Source organism: Botrytis cinerea, chromosome 10 (genome assembly GCF_000143535.2).
Source record: "Botrytis cinerea B05.10 chromosome 10, complete sequence".
In the NCBI taxonomy this organism is placed as follows: domain Eukaryota; kingdom Fungi; phylum Ascomycota; class Leotiomycetes; order Helotiales; family Sclerotiniaceae; genus Botrytis; species Botrytis cinerea.
This window is the reverse complement of record NC_037319.1, coordinates 155,357-172,134: the sequence shown is the minus strand read 5'-3', so window position 1 is coordinate 172,134 and position 16,778 is coordinate 155,357. Positions and strand designations below refer to the sequence as shown.

At 44.6% G+C, this 16,778-nt stretch overlaps 4 protein-coding genes across 4 annotated transcripts; 2 read left to right on the top strand and 2 right to left on the bottom strand.

Moving 5' to 3' along the window:
• Positions 1-1,481: 1,481 nt before the first annotated feature.
• Positions 1,482-3,734, bottom strand: BCIN_10g00470 (hypothetical protein). The gene has a single exon (XM_024695387.1). The coding sequence runs from the start codon at positions 3,594-3,596 to the stop codon at positions 1,668-1,670; it is 1,929 nt and encodes a 642-aa protein (XP_024551181.1). The 5' UTR covers positions 3,597-3,734; the 3' UTR covers positions 1,482-1,667.
• A 1,280-nt stretch (positions 3,735-5,014) lies between these two features.
• On the top strand, positions 5,015-12,164 carry BCIN_10g00460 (hypothetical protein). Its single transcript, XM_001554148.2, has 4 exons — positions 5,015-5,929; positions 6,074-6,096; positions 6,165-10,835; positions 10,890-12,164. Exons 1-4 carry the CDS (start codon positions 5,870-5,872, stop codon positions 11,755-11,757), a joined length of 5,622 nt encoding a protein of 1,873 aa, XP_001554198.1. The 5' UTR covers positions 5,015-5,869; the 3' UTR covers positions 11,758-12,164.
• A 267-nt stretch (positions 12,165-12,431) lies between these two features.
• Bcpde1 lies at positions 12,432-15,143 on the top strand. Its single transcript, XM_001554147.2, has 3 exons — positions 12,432-13,008; positions 13,556-14,135; positions 14,278-15,143. The coding sequence occupies exons 1-3, from the start codon at positions 12,961-12,963 to the stop codon at positions 15,051-15,053; spliced, it is 1,404 nt and encodes a 467-aa protein (XP_001554197.1). The 5' UTR covers positions 12,432-12,960; the 3' UTR covers positions 15,054-15,143.
• BCIN_10g00440 (hypothetical protein) lies at positions 15,129-16,777 on the bottom strand. Its single transcript, XM_024695386.1, has 2 exons — positions 16,512-16,777; positions 15,129-16,417 (listed from the first exon to the last, which is right to left on the bottom strand). Exon 2 carries the CDS (start codon positions 16,327-16,329, stop codon positions 15,436-15,438), a length of 894 nt encoding a protein of 297 aa, XP_024551180.1. The 5' UTR covers positions 16,330-16,417; positions 16,512-16,777; the 3' UTR covers positions 15,129-15,435.
• Position 16,778: the final 1 nt, after the last annotated feature.

Sequence of the window (16,778 nt, the reverse complement as noted above, 5' to 3'; positions counted from 1 at the left end):
ATAAGAAGAAATAGAATTTTGTGGTGTTCTTTGTTGGAAATAAAAGTGTTTGAATAAGCTGGCTCTTCTTGTCTTGCTGAGTTTCCTAATCAGTTGGGAATGAAAAGATTAGCGTTGGCTGAGCATGGTGTTTGGAAATGCGAGATATCCGACTACTTACCACCCACAGGATAGGAATGGGATGAGTACGATAGCTTAGAATAGAATAGAATAGACAGAGCATAGTCAAGCAAGTCCCTCTCCCAGAATCGTCCTAATCAAGACCAAACCAATATCTCTTCCCCTGCTCTCCCTCCATTCCTTATTCTTCTTCTAAAGCCAATCCTCACGAACACCTACCACTACCTACCTATGCAATGAACCTTCCCACAGAATAGAGAGCACTTATTTTCCCATTTCCAAGCCGCAAACTCTTCAGACTTACTTACTTACAAACAATAATAAGTTTTCGAAAATATTCTCCTTTGCAAAACACAAAGAAATATACCACCGCATCATCGAGTTGGCGAACACTCGAGATTCAAAAACGGCGCAGGAACCTCGAATCCATATACCTACGTATCTCCGAGTAAATCAAATCCTAACCCACCCCCACCATCTCAACAACATCTACTGAATGAATGAATAAATGAATCCGCACCCGCGATATCAAAGCGACATATCATATCATATCATATCAAGTCTTTGTCCCTGCAGAAAGCGAGATGATTCTTTATTCCTCGCGCTCTATTTCTCATCTCTCATCCCTTCTCGCCCCTCTGTGTATGTATAGCACAAAGGCGCTCGGATTTCTGCAATTTCTTTATGCATCGGTGATACATTGCATTGCATTCATTCATGCATTTATTTTTACACTCGAGAGTGTGGAGGTATAGAGAAGATCGGATCGGATGGGATGGGATGGGATGGGATGGGAAAAGTTGGTTCGACTGTATGGTATGTGTGTATGAGTGTGTATGTAGATCGGTAGCGATCTTGATATGAGCGATTCTCCGTGTCGTAGAATTTCGGAGCATGGTTGGAAGAATTGAATAGATAGACAGATAGATAGATAGTTTTGAGGTGAGGTGAGGTGAGGTGAGATGAAAACTGGAATGTTGATTATTGTCATTTCTAAATTCACAAGATCTTCATCCATAAACTTCACTGGTATTTGCTAACTATAGATGGGATGGATAATTCATAAATCACATGCTCTCCTCCCTGAGCTGCGATACTTGGGTTTTCATACAGAAAAGTCAAGGGGAATGAATGAGTTTTATCCATTGCGAGTTTCTGGGTAGGTAGAGTTGCCAATTCTCAATGTTGAAATCTTGGTTGGTTATGTGGATATCTTATTAAAGTCTGTTCCTATTTCAGAATTCATTGCGAAGAAGGGAGATTAATTGATTGATAATAGTCACTTTTTCAATTCATAGATTCATGTCACTTGCAAAGCATATTATAGGAATTAGATTATATATTAAAGAAATTAATTATATTAAGCGATTTAGGAAATAAAATTGTCAAAGTCCAGCTCTGACAATCTTGATGTGATGTAAAGAAACAATACTTACCGAAATCTATCAGGTCTTACCCCTTCTTCTTCTTCTTCTTCTTCTTCTTCTTCTTCTTGCTGAATGAGATACTCACTTACCTCGTGTATGTGTCTGACGTGGAAGAATGACTTACCTTGAAGTGCTTCGTTTGACTACCGGGGCCCATTCCGAGATATCGCTGTCATCGGCAGAGTCGTCGCTAGAGTCGCTGGAGACCACGACAACCTTTGCCTTTCTCTTTCTTTGAATGCGGGCTTTCTTGGCTGGTCTGGAACTTGGCTTGGCCTTTGATGAGACTATTGCGGTGTCAGCAGCGATGGTATCGTCGTCAACATTCAAGACCTTGTCATCGATTTCAAACTCAGCATCTTCTTCCTCATCGACCTCAACCGCCTTTCGCTTGTTGTTCTTTCTGGGTTGTCTGAAAAATGGAGCTTCGAAATCCGATGCATTTCCTGCGACTTGCTTTCCCTTTCGGTTGTTGATGGCTGCAACAAAAAGGTCAAGGTTATTCATGTGCTTGTCGATGGAGTTTGCATTTGGACGATTGTCCCGGAACCTTTGACGGTTGGGGGGTTCAAGCTCCAAGGCCTTTGCGGTCAAAGTATAGCTAAGGGTATTCTCGTAGCTGTAGCTATTGCGAGGAGCAATAGTACTTTGGTGTGCGAAGTTTCTCTCTGCGCGGCGGATGAACTTGCTGACGTCTTTCTTCATCTCGAGGTGATCTCGTGTGATAGCCATCTTGTTTCGGCCCTCGGGGAGGATACGATCATCAGGTCTAACGTTGAAATTGGCGCAGAGGAAGGGAAAGTCGAGGAATTTTTCAAGGCAGTAGAGATGAACATGTCCGGCGTTGTGAAAAGGGTCGGTGATGAGCGGGTCAGATGATTGCTCATCGAAGGCAACTCGGTAGTGTCCCTTGTGGATGGTGCCGTTGCGGACTGGGCAGTCTTCAAAACGGCACTTGTCGGAGTTCTGATGCGAGTAGCGTGCGGCGGAGTCGGATGGAACGTTCTGAACCCAGAGTGTGAGTCCGGAGTGTTTGGTGTGTCTTTGTCCTTGGACTGTGTGACCTGGATGGTTGAAGATGAACTCTTGTATCTGGTTGACTGTGTACCTGACATGTGGCTTTAACTCTCCATCCTTGGTGTACTGGAACGGATGCACGCCAGCACGATTTGGAGCTCCCCAACTTCTAGGTGGTTGTGCAAGTGGAGTGTAGAAGCTGGATGGGTTCAGCGACTGAATGTTCTTGCTACGCTTGTTTTTACCTAATGTTGTCGCGTTGGGCTTGATCCATTTCTTTCCAGGTACCTTGATGGGTCTGACGGGAGTTTCGTCCTCTTTTGGTGCTGGCCCTGGTGCTGGTCCTGACTCGGGTTCAGCTTCGTTGTCTGAGAGTGTAAAATCCTCCGCGTCATATTCATATTCCGACAGTACAAGTTCTTCTGGATCTTGTTCGATGGAGATGGCAAGAGCCTTACCCTTACCCTTGGATGTCTCGCGCTTCTTGTTTGACTGTTGATCGAGCCCAAAGGGCTCACTGGTATCAATGCCGCTAGCGATGGCTTGAAGGATTTGGTCGTCGAATTCTCTGTGTCGTTTCACTCCTTGCTGAAGTGCCGCCATAATGTTTCGAGGCAATCGACCGGCTCGATCAATGATGTGCAAAGGATAAGCTGGGTCAGGGAATTCATTCAAGACAGAGTTTTCGTAATAAGGAGGAAACTCAAAAGGAGCAGGGACCTGTTGAACTGGTTGCATGCTACCAATGAAACCTTGGTTGAATGACTGAGGATAGATGATGCTTCGGTTGAAGGGCCGAAGGTTGACTGTTGCATTGTCAGTAATGTGAGGAAGGGATAACTCAACTTGAGTGGGATTTCCTTGCATCTCTGCATCTGGCTGGTTAAGGAACTCTTCAAACTGGAAGGGCTGAGGAGGACCTTGAAGGGTTTGATGCTCGTCGACGGGGTAGACAGGAGAGTGGAGATCGGCCCCGTCGAAGAATTGGTATTGGTCGTCGAGAAGGTAATCGTTGAAGCTAAATTCCGACATGTTGTTTATTTAGCAGCTCAGCTGTACTAAATCGATTGAATGTAGTAAATGTATTAAAAGGTTTACGTTTGTGGGGGATTTTCTCAAAAGGCAATGCTAGAGAAGTGTTTGAGGCTTTTGAAGGATTGTAGATGAGACTGGGAGTTGTATATGAGGAAAGAAAAGAGAGGACAATAGGGATTGTCAACGAGCTTATGTATTGAAGTTGATGCTTTGTTTATTGATTGTATTGTTGTTTCTTTGTATATACATTGACAAAGAGCCCGTTGAGCGGGCTCTCGAAGTTACAAAGAGATGTGAAGTATAGCAGTTGTTCACCAGAAGACGACAATGGAATTGACTGGGCTAACAAAGGAGAGCAGTGATTTTCTTTATACCTTCACTGCTGACAGGAGGGACAAGATTGTTTTCTCTCGGATCTCATATCCATTGTTGTGGCCATATTTTCGGTATCTTGATGTTTCCTTTGATCTTCCGACCTACCTGCTCGATTGTTGTATAGCCAAGATGGCACCAATGTAGAACTAGGGTCTTGATATGACTGAGCCATACTGTTGAATCAAAAAGACTTGATTCCAAGTTGCAGTATGTACTGGCTCGATATAGTACTATGATATCTGTAGCAGAAAACGCAATTGGCCGGCTGTGATACCCATCAAACGGGTTGCAAGAACTGCCATGCAAAATTTACTAGTTGAACTTTTGAGAATTAGCTTGGATTTCATTTATAGGAATGAAGCAACTCAGAATGAGGTTTGGAACAACAATAATCAGAAGGTCTCCAAGATAATCAACATACAGCACAAGGCCGTTCAGAACAGGTCTGTGTATCTTGTTTGTAACATCATGTTGTTGTCACCAAAAATGGGAAAGGAATTATGGACAAAGATGGAATAAATATAGACATACCAACAATGAAGGAACTGTGGACATGAATGAATAAGTCATGATAATAGCACTATAGCACAGATCTTATGATCAAAAGTCGGAGTCCTATTAGTAAATGCTCCAATTGATGTTTCCCGGATGTATCAGTAGAGTCTGGTTGTGTTCGTTCAAGGCGCAAATATGGACGAAGTTAATACGGGAGCTTCGCCGCCACAGCAAGGATAGAATAGATCCATTGTGAAGATTGCAGCATTTGAAAATGAAGCGAAGATATACTTGAAGGGCGGACAGCCCGACAGTATGAACTCATATTGTTGAAGGTACTGCGATTGATATTGAAGGTTGTTGGAAAAGTATGGGAAGGAAGAGGAAGTTCTTTGTGACCAAAATTTATAGATGAGAAGAATTTAAAAAAGCTTTTCAAGGGTTGCGGTCCGTGCAGAGTTAGCCTGAGATCCTTCGAATCACGTGTATCACGTGATAAATTTGATAACGATGTGGATGGGCTTGAGGATGAATGGAAGCTCACCGAAATTTGATTGGTTCAGTCTAAGACACAGTCACCAGTCACCAGTAGCAGTCTCTTTGATCGGCTTCAACAACGTGAAATTCCCCATGTGTAGGTAGGATGCCATATGTATGCAGTGAGTAGGTACATACATACCTTTTCCCCATATAAACAGTTGAAGAAAGTCTGCTGTGTCTGCCTCTGACATATAATATCACACTATGCGATGATATCATATACCACGCCACCATATAACATACTCTCATATAACATTCTATACCATAACATCACATAATATACCACATAATATACCACAATACAATATAATATAATATATACATCACGTCACGAGAACCACTCCCTCCCTACCCAACACGTGCCCGTCGTTTGTTCCCTTCCCTTCCCTTCCCTTCCCCACTTCTTCTGGAAATGTCCCAACTTCACTCCACACAGCACTCGCCCATTTGACTGCTGACTGGACTGGCAACCTGATCGGCTATTCTTACACTTGCGCCTATTTGTCCGAAATCCCGAGTCCCTGTACTATACTATACGAGTGCAAACATCAACGGTCGGTAGGTCGGTCGGTCCATTTGGAATTGGCACAGAGTAGAATAGAAAACCAGGGCATGACGAAAGTGTGAAGATCTCAATCCTTATTCAGTATGCTTCTGCTGCTGATTTTCATTTTCGAGTAACCATCCATCGTTTGCATCTTGTCTGCTCTCTACCCTTCTATCTATCTAAGCCTCAAGGCTTCATGTTTTTATCCACATACCATACTTTAATCCCTCCTTGAAACCTTAATTTTGCGACTTTCTTGTCGACTTCTTGTACCCTCGTTTGCTCATACCGCTTCATACAATTTGCACCAAAGATGGAGGAGAATAACCCGGAATTGCAGGCAAAGCTGCAGGAATTGGAACATGAGCTGGAGGTTAGTTATGGCGTTTCCAACAACGGGGGACTTGTTTTTAGCAGCGTCGCGTGTGCTCTTGTGCCAGATACATGCAGGATGTCTTTTTTCGGGATAGGTTAGATGGATTCTAGAGCCAGATTGCTGATACAACTTTTGCTTTAGGAAGGGGATATCACAGAGAAGGGGTAAGTTTTCCCAAAGCTGTGCTAGAATCATTCAATGCCAGATCACGGTTCTGATTACTCCAACACAGGTATCAAAAGCGACGCACATTTCTACTTTCACAATATATGGGACCTTCGACGATATCTGCGGAACTAAAAGGGCTGCGCATACATGCTCCTGATGACAGCATACATCCCTCGAATGATGGTTCGCGCTCGGCATCGCTTGCTGCCCTCAATTCGAACTCAAACACCGCAAGTGGGAGCGATTTCTACCCCTCACAAAACTATGGCTCATCACAACTTTCCGGCCGAACAGCGACAATGGCGAGTGATGTAGGAAGCTTTGGAGCCAACCGAGCGCAAGATGGGCGAACCTTTTCATACGCCGGTAGACCTCAAGATTTAAGACTGGCAGTACATAATCCCACCCAAAGGCATAGCTCTTATAGCCAGAACTCCGCATATCAGCCCGGCTCTCCAGCAACTGGGGACTACCAACAAGACCGTCCAAATGAGCCAAGTATGAGAATAGGATCAATGGCTTCTGGCACAAATTATGCTTTTAATCCGGCACACCAAACTGGGTATGTGGAACATCCGGGAGAAATCTACGATCCAAATGGAGGTCCGATGATGGATTCTCATGGCACCATGCTTGGGGAATCGCAACAGGGATATTTCTCTGATTTTGCAGGACAACAAGGATACGACATTAATGGACCAGTTTCCTATGGTGGAGGGCCACATCGATATTCTTCTAGTGACGCATTCTCTCCAACAGCGGCAATGGCACCACCGATGCTGACCACCAGCGATTTACCCCCTCCGGCTGCCCTAGAATATCAGATGCCCCTTGAACCTCGAGATGTACCGTTCGCTGTTTACGATCCACATGATAAAAATACTCCTATGTCCAAATTCGACAATATTGCAGCCGTGTTAAGGCATCGGGGAAAGGCGAGGGCAAAGATGCCGGCGTACTGGGTGTTGGACAATAAAGGAAAAGAGATTGCTTCTATAACTTGGGAGAAACTTACTAGCCGAGCCGAGAAAGTTGCTCAAGTAATCAGAGATAAGAGTTCTCTTTACAGAGGTGATCGAGTCGCATTGATATATCGCGAATCCGAAATCATCGAATTTGCCATTGCTCTGCTTGGATGTTTTATTGCTGGAGTAGTGGCAGTCCCTATTAATGATCTTGACGATTATGCTAAACTTAATACGATCCTTACCTCTACACAAGCACATCTTGCACTGACCACTGACAACAATTTGAAAACTTTCCAGCGAGATATTACGACACAGAAGCTCAATTGGCCAAGAGGGGTAGAATGGTGGAAAACCAATGAGTTTGGAAGCTGGCATCCAAAGAAAAAGGATGATGCACCACCTTTGACAGTTCCCGATTTGGCTTATATTGAATTTTCCCGAGCCCCCACGGGCGATCTCCGCGGTGTAGTGATGAGCCATCGAACAATCATGCATCAGATGGCATGTCTCAGTGCTATCATATCAACAGTGCCGGTTGGAGGGCATGGCGACACTTTCAACCCCGAATTAAGAGATAAAAGCGGAAGATTAATGGCTGGCGGTAGCAGTCGTGGTGAGATCCTACTCTCTTATCTAGACCCACGACAAGGTATTGGTATGATTCTGGGTGTCTTATTGACTGTATACGGTGGCCACACAACTGTCTGGCTTGAAAGTAAGGCTGTTGAGACGCCTGGTCTCTATGCGCATCTTATCACAAAATACAGAGCAACCCTCATGGTAGCCGATTACCCAGGTCTAAAACGGGCAGCTTATAATTACCAGCAAGATCCCATGACGACACGAAATTTCAAAAAGGGAATGGAGCCAAACTTTCAAAATGTCAGGTTATGCCTGATAGATACTTTGACAGTCGACAGCGAATTCCACGAAGTTCTAGCAGATCGATGGCTACGACCAATGCGAAATCCTCGAGCACGAGAATTAGTCGCTCCTATGCTATGTTTACCAGAACATGGAGGAATGGTGATCAGTATGCGAGATTGGTTGGGTGGTGAAGAGCGTATGGGGTGCCCTTTGAAACTAGACATTGGATCAGATGGAGATTCTATCGAGGAAAAATCTGAAGAGAAAGAAAAGACAACTGGTAACGGCTTCGGAAGTCTTATAGGAGGCGGAACAGTAGCTCCTGCCGAACAAAAAGGGAGAACAGAATTAAGTGAAGTTCTTCTGGATCGGGAAGCGCTCAAAACCAATGAAGTTGTTGTGGTCGCTATCGGCGAAGAAGCTCGCAAGAAAGCTAGTAGCGAACCAGGGACAGTCCGTTGTGGTGCTTTTGGTTTCCCAATACCTGATGCAACCTTGGCAGTAGTTGATCCCGAAACTGGTCTTTTAGCTTCGCCACATTCGGTGGGAGAAATTTGGGTAGACTCCCCATCGTTGTCAGGGGGCTTCTGGGCCTTACCAAAGCACACAGAACAAATCTTCCATGCGCGACCATACAAATTCGAACAAGGAGATCCAACCCCAATGATGGTAGAGCCAGAATTCCTTCGAACAGGACTTCTCGGGACTGTAATCGAGGGCAAGATCTTCGTTCTTGGTCTGTATGAGGATCGTCTTCGTCAGAAGGTTGAATGGGTTGAGCATGGTCACGAAATTGCAGAACATCGATACTTCTTTGTGCAGCATATAATTGTGAGCATCATGAAGAATGTGCCTAAAATTTACGATTGTTCAGCATTTGATGTTTTCGTCAATGATGAACATCTTCCGATAGTTCTATTAGAGTCTCCCTCAGCGTCAACAGCACCTGCTACTTCTGGTGGACCTCCACGCCAACTCGATACTGCGCTTCTGGACTCACTATCAGAAAGATGCATGGAAGTCTTGATGCAAGAGCACCACTTGAGAGTCTATTGTGTTATGATTACAGCACCAAATACACTCCCGAAGGTTTTGAAGTGTGGGCGAAGAGAGATTGGTAACATGCTTTGTCGTCGAGAGTTTGATCTTGGTAATCTTCCTTGCGTGCATGTTAAATTTGGAGTCGAGCGCGCTGTACTTAATCTACCTATTGGTGTGGATCCAATCGGCGGCATATGGTCACCACTAGCTGCGCAAGCTCGTGAAGATATATTATCTCCTGGCGACAAACAATATTCCGGAATTGATCGTCGCGAAGTTGTAATTGATGACCGGACGTCTACACCTCTTAACAACTTCTTAAGCATAGTCGACTTATTGCAATGGCGCGTGGCTCGACAAGCTGATGAATTATCCTATTGCACTATAGACGGCCGAGGTAAAGAAGGAAAAGGAATTACCTGGAAGAAATTCGACACAAAAGTGGCTGCTGTAGCTATGTACCTCAAGAATAAGGTCAAGATAAGGCATGGCGATCATTTGATACTCATGTACACGCATTCAGAAGATTTTGTCTATGCAACACATGCATGTTTTTGCTTAGGAGCAACAGCCATACCCATGGCTCCTCTTGATCAGAATCGACTGAACGAAGATGCACCGGCATTTTTACATATGGTCTCAGATTACCGTGTGAAGGCAGTTTTGGTCAACCAAGATGTCGACCATCTAATGAAACAAAAGGCAGTTTCGCAGCATCTTAAACAATCAGCACACGTTCTTAAGGTATCAGTACCAAGCATATATAATACTTCAAAACCACCCAAGCAAAACAGTGGCTGCAGAGATCTTGGCCTTACGATGTTACCAGGCTGGGTTCAACCAGGATATCCAGCCCTTGTCTGGACATATTGGACTCCTGATCAACGTAGGATCGCTGTACAATTAGGTCATGATACAATCATGGGTATGTGCAAAGTACAAAAAGAGACTTGTCAAATGACAAGCTCGAGACCTGTTTTGGGTTGTGTGAGAAGTACAACCGGTTTAGGTTTCATCCACAGTGTTCTGATGGGTATTTTTGTTGGGGCACCAACTTACCTGGTCTCTCCTGTCGAATTTGCGCAAAATCCAGTATCGTTGTTCTTAACTCTATCGCGGTACAAGATCAAAGATACTTATGCCACACCACAAATGCTTGATCATGCGATGGCCGTCATGCCAGGCAAGGGATTTACTCTTCATGAATTAAAAAACATGATGATTTCTGCCGAGGGAAGACCTAGGGTTGACGTTTTCCAAAAAGTACGCCTCCATTTTGCTGCGACTGGTTTAGATCGCACCGCGATTAATACGGTTTATTCACACGTTTTGAATCCGATGATAGCATCTCGTTCATACATGTGTATTGAGCCAATTGAGCTGTGGCTAGATACTCAAGCCTTGCGCAGAGGTATGATCTATCCTGTCGATCCAGAATCTAATCCCAAAGCTCTCATGGTTCAAGATTCTGGTATGGTGCCTGTATCGACTCAAATAGCCATTGTCAACCCAGAAAGTCGTTGTCTTTGCCACGAAGGCGAATATGGTGAAATTTGGGTAGAGTCAGAGGCATGCGTCAGAGCTTTCTATGGGTCTAAAGATGCTTTTGACTCGGAAAGATTTGATGGGCGTACTGTCGACGGTGATCCAAATGTACAATATGTTCGAACCGGAGATTTAGGCTTTTTGCACAATGTTAGTCGACCTATAGGACCAAATGGTGCACAAGTCGAAATGCAAGTACTATTCGTTCTGGGTAGTGTTGGAGAAACATTCGAAATCAACGGCCTGAGTCATTTCCCTATGGACATTGAGAGTTCTATTGAGAAATGCCATCGTAACATTGTTCCTGGAGGATCGTAAGTTCCCCCCCCCATCGTTCTACAAAATTCTTAGAGACTAATGAAGTTTAGTGCTGTATTTCAAGCAGGTGGGCTTATTGTTGTACTTGTAGAAGTAGGCAGGAAATCGTACCTTGCCTCCATCGTACCCGTCATCGTAAACGCCATCCTTAACGAGCATCAAATCGTCGTCGATATCGTTGCTTTTGTCAACAAAGGCGATTTCCCTAGATCTAGACTGGGAGAAAAGCAAAGAGGTAAGATTCTAGCTACTTGGGTCACACGCAAAATGCGTACAATGGCACAATTCGGTATCCGAGATGCCGAAGGGGGTCTTTCGGATGTTACAGAAACAATGGAGCCACGAAGTGGCATCCCTAGTGTCCGAAATGGCAGCGTAATTGCCAGTAGTCTTCGTAATGTTGAACCTGCTCCTCAGATTGTTGAAGAACAGGAACGCGAGCGTCAGCGTGCCGTTTCACAACACAGCTTTGCTCCTCTCCCAACTGGAATATCAGAAATGCCAGCGGATAATTATGATGAACCTTCAATGAGATCATCCCATGAAGTTAACTACGGCATGAGAAATCATGATGATACACCTCCTGCAAATCTACAACCAAATCACTTCGAGATGTCGGGTCATAATTTTGATGGTGGAAATATCAATTTCGATAATCCGTATTCTGAATTTGTAGTCCCAGGATTTGGACCTAACGCTGGTGAACCTCCAGTGATTGGTCCAAAACCGGGAATGGATATGGGGATGGATGTAGGTGGACCAAGTGGCGGAGGGAATGATCAGTGGAGTTTGCCGAGTCAGCAGCAGCAAGGAGGTGCACAGAGAGCGGGAGGGTTTGGGGGTTTGAGAGTTCATAATATGGATGACGATGATGACTGGAAGGATACTCTAATGCATTACAATCGGGCTAATCAATAAAGTGATTGAGAAAACTTGGGGGGAGGGCGCAGCTGAGGCGTATGTGGATCTATATTGGGGACGAGATAGGTAGAGAGGAAGTGTGATTCTTAGAGAGAGAGGATGAATACAAGGGACTTGACTCCCCTTATGAATGTTTTTTTGGGCGATAATATCCTAGACCTGGACTATATATTGCATGGATTGATAGAATTTGGAAGAGCGAGATCATGGATGGAGCAAAGCACTTGGTTCAAGAAACAACGAGATATAAATAAAAGTACTATTATCAATGCGCCTGAACTTCTGAATATTTGTAAATGAAACGAAACGAGATGAGATAGTTACTGATACGTATTTGCCCAGGCGAAGGTATTTGTAGATGGATTAGACTTGCCACATAATGGTTGACACGAGAGCTGTGAACATGTTTTCTACCTACAAATGTATAGTAAACGGCTCGAGGAGCCTCAAGCTTACATGCAATAATCATGATTCTGCTTGTAGTCTAGTCGGTGATGCGACTTGCATGTCTCACATTTATGCATCAAATAGTTGCAGTAGTGTATTGACGGCGATCCCGAGGCCCGACTCTCGGTTTCGGGTTTCCCGAATTGAGATATGGATTGTGAATTTTAATGCTACAAATATGAATTAGAATTGGTGAGAGTAGGAAATCTCATTCCCATCTTATAGACATGTGTAACGCAATATATATCGTACAGGTCCAAAATTCATCATCAGAATATCCAACTAATGCACCCCCTAAATATCACGTGGAACCTACCGTTGCGCGTCCGTTTATGGAAAGCCTGGACAAGTCTCATCTCTCGGAACAAAGAAACTCTAGCAGATCCCCTCGCCATACTCGTGTGCGAAAGATCACAAAGCACAAAGAAATTGGAATGCAGCGAAAGAGAAAACAAAGAGGATAGGAGACGGAAGGGAAGAGGAAGGGAAAGAAAAAAAGTTAAAAAGCCGACGAGAAGTTCTGCTTCTCTTCTTCGGTCACAACATACATACGTCCGGATACTGTTGCTGTATTGCTAGACGAAGATACGGGAGCGGCTGTATTGCCATTGCTATATCTACCGCGACTACTTAATTGTTCCTCGATTTGTTTTTCTTTCGAGCAACGTCTTGATACGTATATTTCTTGATTGGCTGGTTTGAAAGAACTCGCCATCGAGGGAAACGAATAAGAGAACGAGAAAATAAGCAAGCATGGAAGGTAGAGCTCCCGCTGGGAATTCTATGCAGGTTATTGTTCTGGTAAGTAATATTCCGACGCTTGTTTCTATTTTGACTGTTCTTGTAATGTTTGTTTTGTTTTGTTCTGTTTTGTTTGTATCCGTTCTTTCTGAATATGCAAAGCGGGAGACTGCATGAAGGAGGGATGGTAGGTTTGTCATTACATGCATTTGAAGCTTGGTTTGAAGCTTTCCTGTGCTGGATGGATGGGTGGGTGGGTGGCATTTGATTGATGGTGCCGGTTGAATGGCTTTGTTCGGATGCGGGTGCATACATATACATACTCAAGTTTGAGTGGGTATTTACCGTTTTGAGGTCTTTTGGTCGAAAGTCACGTGGATTTAATGCAGCATTTTCAAGATATCTTCGTGCAAGGGAAAGGGTTCGAATGTTTCATTTTGTCTTTGAAGTAAGAAGCCTTGCTAGTTTGATTTAAAGCCTCTCTGTTGGATTTGAGTATCTACTGCTATCACCAAGACCTGTAAGGTTGCTTCAAACAGTTTTATGCGGGTTTATGATCTGAAGCGTAGCATTTGCTAGGGAAAATGCTAATAATCAATAACAATAGGGAGCAAGTGGAGGCCCTTTGGAAGATGATTGTACCGCATTACTAGTACGATCAGTATCTTTAGGGTGGAGTAAAGGGTCCGTTTTGGCTGTAGATGCCGGAATCCACCTCTCGGCTATCGACCGACTTCTCCAAGACCACAAACCTTTAACAACCGAACGACCATATTTACTAAAAGAAGGGGTACTCGCAGACCTCAAACTTCCGTTTAAAAGTACCAGGGCAAATGCTGCTCATATAGCGCGTAATCTGGTTGGGGCTCATCTCATCACTCATCCGCATCTTGATCATATCTCAGGCGGGGTAATTAGCACCGCCAGTCCTAGTTCTAAGCCGAGAAAAATTGCTGGATTGGCGAGTACGATTGAGGCACTGAAAGACCATATCTTTAATGATGTTATCTGGCCGAATTTGTCGGATGAGAATGGGGGAGTGGGATTGGTAACTTTCACGAGGTTAATTTCGGGGGGTTCGTCGGTTTTAGGAGATGGTGCTACGAAAGGTTATATGGAGATTGTAGAAGGACTGGCCGTTAAGTCTTGGGCTGTTAGCCACGGACCTTGCATTGGAAACTTTCCTTGTATGTATCCCCCGTTTTACTTTTTTTTTGAGAATATCTGATTGCGGATTGGATGTTAGTTTTATTAAACTACGTATCAATCTTCATCGCTTTCTTTTTGCCTTTCACCTCCACAATTTACTAAAAATTGCTTCGTTTCTAGATCAACTAGGAACCAATCACTCCAACGAAAGCAGTAGTCCTCTCACTCCACCCCAAAGATCCGGTACCCACTCTCACCGCACCCACTACTCCCCGATCACCATACCCCAGATTTCATCAGAAGGTCTCAATTTCAACACTGATCCTGCCCGCGCGTACACCAGTTCTGCCTGCTTCATTCACGACATTGCATCTGGTAATGAAATTCTCATTTGGGGAGACGTAGAACCCGATTCACTTTCTCTCTTCCCACGCAACAAGCAAGTATGGCAAGACGCTGCTCCCAAAATCGCAGCTGGAATACTCAAGGGGATTTTTATCGAATGTTCGTATGATGATAGCCGACCGGATGATTTATTATTCGGACATCTAACACCGCGCTACGTCGTTGAAGAATTGAAAGTTCTCGCCGTCGAGACGGAGAAATGTAGAGAGGATCTCGCGTATCGGAAACGTGGGACTGACCGTGCTGTGAGAGATGCTCATCCGACGGACAGTAGCGATTTGTTGAGGAAATCGTTCGTGACCAGGGAGAAAGATAAGAAATCTCATCCGCCTCTGGCTACTTCGGCTAATAGTATTTTATCACACCGGAGAACTTTCCGTATAGATGTCCTGATGGGTGTTAAGATTATCCTTATTCATGTGAAGGATAAGCTGGATGATAAAGAGGATCCGAGGGGTAATATATTGAAGGAGTTGCTGGAATATGAAGAGGAATTTAATTTTGGGTGTGAGTTTGTGGTTAGCGAGAAGGGGATGAGTGTTTATTTGTAGTGTGCGTTGGGTATGGGACTGTTATTCGGGGGACTGAATGAGGCTGGGAGTTTGAGGGCGGGACGGTTGTTTGCTTGCTTTACGTATGCATTTTTGCCTGGAGGAAGGTAATACCCTTGTATATCTCGGTCGGAGGCTTGTTCATGGGAGAACGTTTCATCAAAGGACGGTTGGCTGGTGGAATTTCTTGAAAGTCTCGAGACAAGGTATATAGGGGTGAATTTTTGCAACAGAGTATGCGTTTGCAGCCTATGTAGCATGTCATCTATATGCAGTCGATTTGATATACAACTACATGATTTTCTACTTGATATTCTATTCTTCTTTCATGAACTGCCAATGTTGATAATCCTCTACCTCTCAAAATCAATATACAAGCAAATCATTGACCATCAAGCTTAGGCTTCACCAATTTCTTCGCCTCCTCATCCTTACCAACCGCAGTGTCATAATCCGGTCTTGGAATTTCTGTTCCATCTACAGTTCTCCCATAAGTAATCCCTCCCAATCTTGAGATTGGTTTCAGGACTGCCGGATCAACAATATTCTTCTCTTCATTGATGGCATTTTCCCTAACCCAAAATCTGGTTCCCTCGATAATTGCCAAAACGCCCGTCTTCTTGCCTGGCGTCGCTTTGCTCTCAAATTCCTTCAAACTCTCCAGTTTTCCCTCGACACTAAAATGTGATTCTAGCACTCTACTCGTCTTGACAGTTGTACACGGAGCGGGCGTCAGTCCACTGAATGCCCATTCCGATTCGCCATACGGTGCATTAATCGAAGTAGAGTTTGCCGCTTCGACGAAATGCTCCGAGATGATATTGATGGTGCATTCACCCGTCTCCTTGAGATTCTTCAACGAATCTTTCGCATTCTCCAATCCTCCTGCATATCCCAAGGTGAAAAGTGGGGGGTCGTGATTAATCATGTTGAAATAACTGAACGGGGCTAGATTTGTGAATTTCCCGTCCGCGCTGCGCGTACTGACAAAGCCAATGGGACGTGGAATGATGGAGGAGATCAGCAACTTGTAGTTGTAGACTGCGGGGCGGCCTTCTTCGTAGGGATCGATTTCGACGTGGGGGATCTTGAGAGACTCGCCGTTGTCGTTGGCGCCAGATCCGAGTTTCCAGGAGGGAGATATGGTTTGTGTGAGATTCCAGGATCGGGATGCGTCCCAGGGTGAACGAGATGCTTCGACGGCTTTGAAATCGCGGTGCGGGTTGCGGTTGATGAGCTTTTCGGCGTCGGCACGTTGTTGGGTGGTGGAGGACATGGTTGCTGAAGGGTGGAGGTTGGAGATGGAGATAGAGATGGGTTTTGTGGTTGAGAAGAAGTGGTTGAGGTTGGATGGCAGCGAGGGACTTGGTGATGCGAGGGACAATTAGTAATTGAGCTTTATAGCGGGGAAGTACACAGAGAACGCTGCCTCAGATGGATGGATATATGTGTGCATACCGGATTGAAGTTTTGAATACCTGCCTGGCTGTCAATCTCCTACTTGACATTGATGACGGATGGGCAATTGCTTCAATACGAGGGAAACACAATATATATATCTGCGGCACAAAATTGGAGAATACCGGCTATGGAATTTGTAAAGCCGATGCAGATAATTGATGTTGCTCGTCGTTCCGCCACCATATTTCGTCACATAACACAGCGGCTTTCATTCCGCGTTCAGAAGCTGTGGAGATTTAGCTGATAAGGTTGATGACCCCGCCA